The sequence below is a fragment of the Bactrocera tryoni genome, chromosome 1 (genome assembly GCF_016617805.1).
Source record: "Bactrocera tryoni isolate S06 chromosome 1, CSIRO_BtryS06_freeze2, whole genome shotgun sequence".
NCBI lineage: Eukaryota > Metazoa > Arthropoda > Insecta > Diptera > Tephritidae > Bactrocera > Bactrocera tryoni.
In genome coordinates, this window is record NC_052499.1 from 49,588,083 (window position 1) to 49,592,547 (window position 4,465).

The window sequence follows — 4,465 nt, forward strand, 5'->3', positions numbered from 1 at the left end:
TGCGCTCTTGTTATTTTCGGACGTTTTCTTTAGCTCCCACAACTTTTTCTTTTTGTATGCCAGAAGGTTAATTGGGTCGTTACCGCTTATAAAAAATATTGTATCGCCTGAAACTGTTCGTTAGGCTACGGCGTAGTGAACTCTGGCCACAAATTTAAGCTGGTTTTCCTTTTTAATCACGTCTGCCCAGATCTCAGCTCTGTATAATAGGAGGCTGATAGTCGTCGGCATTAGGAGCTTTCTCTATTCATGCCTGGGACCTCTTATGTTGGGAATTAGTCTGTTAAGTTGGGAACTGATTTTTGCTCCCTTTCCTGTGCCGTGCTGCCGTCTTACGCCTAGTAGAGATAGTTAGAACAACATCTGAACTAATCAACGACGCGAGAGCTAATTTGGAGTGCAGTTGTTGAAGTATAGCAAACCACATGACACCAGTTTTTGGAACTCTGGAAGAGACAGTCAAATGGGTGATAAAAGCCAATTGTAAGAAAGAAATGGTTCTCTATTACAACAACAACAACATATGTATTATCAAAATAAGATTTCTGGTTCTTACGTTTTAGATGAAGCAGCGTGAGTTAATCTTTGGGAAGTCTATAGAAAAATGTGCGTCATTGCAAAGAGGCTTACTGCATGAGAAATAAGTCGAAGTAGGTTCCTTTTTTGCATTTTTCGCAAAATAGTTCAAAGTCATTTCCTTTTAAACCACTATAATTAAGGTAACAGTAGTATGCGAAAAATTTGCTCAGTACCTATTTTCGCAATACGCCTACCATTTCCTTCACCCTCCCCTCTGTATGTATGTAAAGTCAACGTTAACAGGAAAGTGTTAATTTCATGTCTGAGAACTTAAAATATGGAATGCTCCTTAAAAAGAATTATGGCAAGCTGCCCATTTCACTTCGCACACATTTCAACAAACAAAAATGTATACTACACTTCGGAATTGGTTGTCAAGGCAACCACTTATGGTCAAAACAAATGTTAGCAGCGCCTTTGCGGTTCCCAGAGGTGCTACAATGAGAAATCACAGTCACTCGATTGCAATTGTCTATCCAAAAGCAAGTCAATTTTTCACGCTCTTAAAATGGCTACAGAGGATTCTTGGGTCTTGGATTCGTTGGTGTGCTTCTTGCACGGACCAGTCTGGAATGCGCCTTTACAGACATTCATAGAGGAAAAATCGTTAGGTAAATGAGTTAAGAGTTAATTGAAGCTTTTTTTCGAAACCTTTTCCTTCAACAAACTTTCTTTGGCTGCAGTCTTCGATCCCAATATGCATATCAATGAGGATAGTCCTGATATCGTGGCGATTCATAATGAGTATAAAAATCTGGTGGACTACATGCTGGGCAGTTTCATGGAGGAAATGCAAATCACGCCGGAACAATTTGAGACGGCATGCATGGAAGGTAGAAACCCGGACAATCATTTGCATTTTCATCAGGGACTCTTTCAGCAGGTGGGTATACAAGTATTAAAAAAAAACCGAGACCAATATATAGAAATTTTTTGCGCTCCTTAAACATTTAGATTTGGGCGGCGAATGATATCAAAATGTTCATACGCATGATGACCCAACGGAATGTAGAGTTGCAACTGCAAGCCTTGGATTTGATAGAGAAAAATCAATTGGCGCTGCTGCAGGAAAGCGAAGCGGTTGACAATGCTAGCCCCACTGAGAGCAGCAGTTCAAATTTGTATGTGTTGTTATACCAAAGCAAAATAACCTCAATTATGTTTAATATGCACCAATATTCAAAATTACAGCGAGAAATATGACGAAGTCGAGGATTTTATAGCCAAATCGGTGGAGAAAGAACTTGGTAGTCCTGACGCGGCTGTAACACCTGAGCCAGAGAATGCTGAGGCAAGCGTGAGCGATAAGTTTGAGCGTCTCAATTTGTTCTTCGATAATCAAAAGGTTCTGACCGCAAATGAAGTTTTTAAATATTTGATCCATAATCATATTTTATGTTTCGCATAGGTCAACCCCGAGGATGTTGTGTCGCGTCAAGAATACTTGCGTCAGCAGCGTGATAAAATTGTTGAGATCAAAAAGAAGACACGGGCCAAACAACTGCTGGAAACGGTGGCACGTAAAAGTGCTTCAGAGCCCTCGTCCACTGGACGGCCGTCATCGGCGCAAGTGGCGCAAAGATTGCTGGAAAACGGTGGCAAAACCACTGAGCTACTAGATAAAGCGTCTGCAGAAGAAAATGCCGATGAGTCGCAAAACTCGGCTCTACAATTGCGTAAGACTCTGGCCAAACGCTTGCGAGCCGAAGTTGTAGAACAACAGTAGATACAGAATTGAGAAATCTGCGATGTAGAAGCGCCTTTGTACTTTTCAGATTTTAGTGCAATATACATACATATGTATATTATTATAAAAATGGCATAAATCAAAATAAGTAATATAAATATATACGAATTTCGGTACATTTCTGAAACAGTATTTTGAAATATATTTTTTTGGAAGTAAGGTTAAAAAAAATAAGTCTATCATTCGAAAAACTGAGAAAGGTTTAAATTCGGACGAAGCCGAGAAAGACACTAAGAGTATTTACACAGATGGGTTCAAGGGAAAAAACGAGGGGAGGTGGTACCTTTTTAGGAAAATGAGATCGATTTCTGATCATAACAATTATAGAAAACCCTTGTTCTAAGGAAGAGTGCTTTCTACAAGAAATATATTTATATACACAGATAACTGAAGCAGAAGGTTTCAAGGCCGGAGCATACTCTTGTAAAACCCCCAGAAGTGGCTCATGCCCAGAGCATACTAAAATTCTGGAGCGAACACTTATCCAACCTGCTGAATGACAACCGATTACGATGGAGCGGACGATCCATTGCCCGACCATGACAAAGTTTGAATAGCAATAACCCGTCTGAAGAGCAACAAGCAAGCGGCGGGAGCCGATGGATTGTGGGCCGATCTATTTAAATACAGCGGCGAAGAACTGATAAGGAGCATGCATCAGCTTAAGTTTGCTTTGTCCAATTAACAAAAAGAGAGACCCCACAATCTGCGCCAACTACCGTGCATATCGCATATAAGGTTCGAGCGAGGTTGAGGGAAAGGTTAAAGCTCACCTTCAACAAATTGACTGGATCTTATCAGTGTGGCTTTAGACTTGGAAAATCTACATCTGACCAGATAATTACCATGCGCCAAATCTTGGAAAATATCCGTGAAAAGAGAATCGACACACACCAACTCTTCATCGATTTCAAAGCAGTTTTTGACAGCAAGAATGTCTGATGCCTGAATTTGGTATTTCCGCAAAACTAATACGGCTGTGTAAACTGTGAAAGGCTCCGTCAGTAACGGGAAATAAATCGAGCTGCAGAACTGAATCGAGAAGGTACAATCGCTTATAAGAGTCTGCAGCTGCTGGCGTACGCCGATCCAGACCGGATAAGGGAGCGAAGTGTATGGGTTTGGTAGTGAACGAGGGCAAGACGAAATATATCCTGTTGTCAAACTTTGAAGTCGTAGATAATTTCGTCTATCTTGGAACCACTATTAAGACCAACAACAATGTCAGACTCGAAATTCAACGCAGAGTAACTCTTGTCAACAGGTAGGCAATTGAGATGTAAAGTCCTCTCTCGACGAACAAAGACCAAACTCTACGAGTCACTCATCATCACCGTCCTGCTATATGATATCTGATCAGTCGCTGTTACGAATTTTTAAAAGAAATGTTCTGGGGAAGATTTATGGTCCTTCCAAGAGGTAGAACAAGAGACTGCAGGGCATCTTCTATGCGGATCCTAGACTTTGTATAGGAAAATAATCGCACCTAACGGTGGCGCTTTTTCTAACGATATCTCGGAAGTTGTACCTATAATATTTTTAGAACAGATAAATTGCAGCAGGACCACAGAGTGGTTCAGAGAAAATATGGTAGTGTGAGGAGATTATAGTCCCTATAGTTTCACAATGGGCATCTTAAGGGCCTAGGAGCGTAGTCAGTGTGAGTTTGAAAAATCTTACGAAAATGGTATAGTGGTTCAAACAAAACTTTGACGACTTATATAATTGATGATTAATCCTTTTTATAGTGTGATTCTATATCTTGTTATGACTCCATATTTTACTGCGTTGGTTTTGCTTTTCTTGAGTTATCGGACGGGCTGACTTGATCATGTTCACTCTTCTATAAGTCTGCATTATTATTTGCGGTTACAATCAACCGTTAGGTGAAAAAATACATATACATACAATGAACAAAAAGTACTTGAGCGTACGATTTTTATTTTTGCTTAAATCAAAAAAAATTTTAGCAGCTTTTTTATTAAGATTTCGTTTATTAATAACAGTGTACGGTACTACAGAGTTTACAACAGGTTTTTTAAGAGCGCTTTTTAAGTTAAATACCTTCTCTCTCTCTTTTTTACTCGCTCCTAATTTTTTGTTTTATTTTTAGCGAGTTTAAAATTCGTTTATTGCATC

The 4,465-nt window shown here is 39.6% G+C and overlaps 1 protein-coding gene across 1 annotated transcript; it reads left to right on the plus strand.

Moving 5' to 3' along the window:
* The first annotated feature begins 1,019 nt into the window (after positions 1-1,019).
* Positions 1,020-2,458, plus strand: LOC120779768 (cilia- and flagella-associated protein 36). Its single transcript, XM_040112151.1, has 5 exons — positions 1,020-1,190; positions 1,263-1,462; positions 1,534-1,700; positions 1,771-1,924; positions 1,988-2,458. The coding sequence occupies exons 1-5, from the start codon at positions 1,088-1,090 to the stop codon at positions 2,303-2,305; spliced, it is 942 nt and encodes a 313-aa protein (XP_039968085.1). The 5' UTR covers positions 1,020-1,087; the 3' UTR covers positions 2,306-2,458.
* Positions 2,459-4,465: the final 2,007 nt, after the last annotated feature.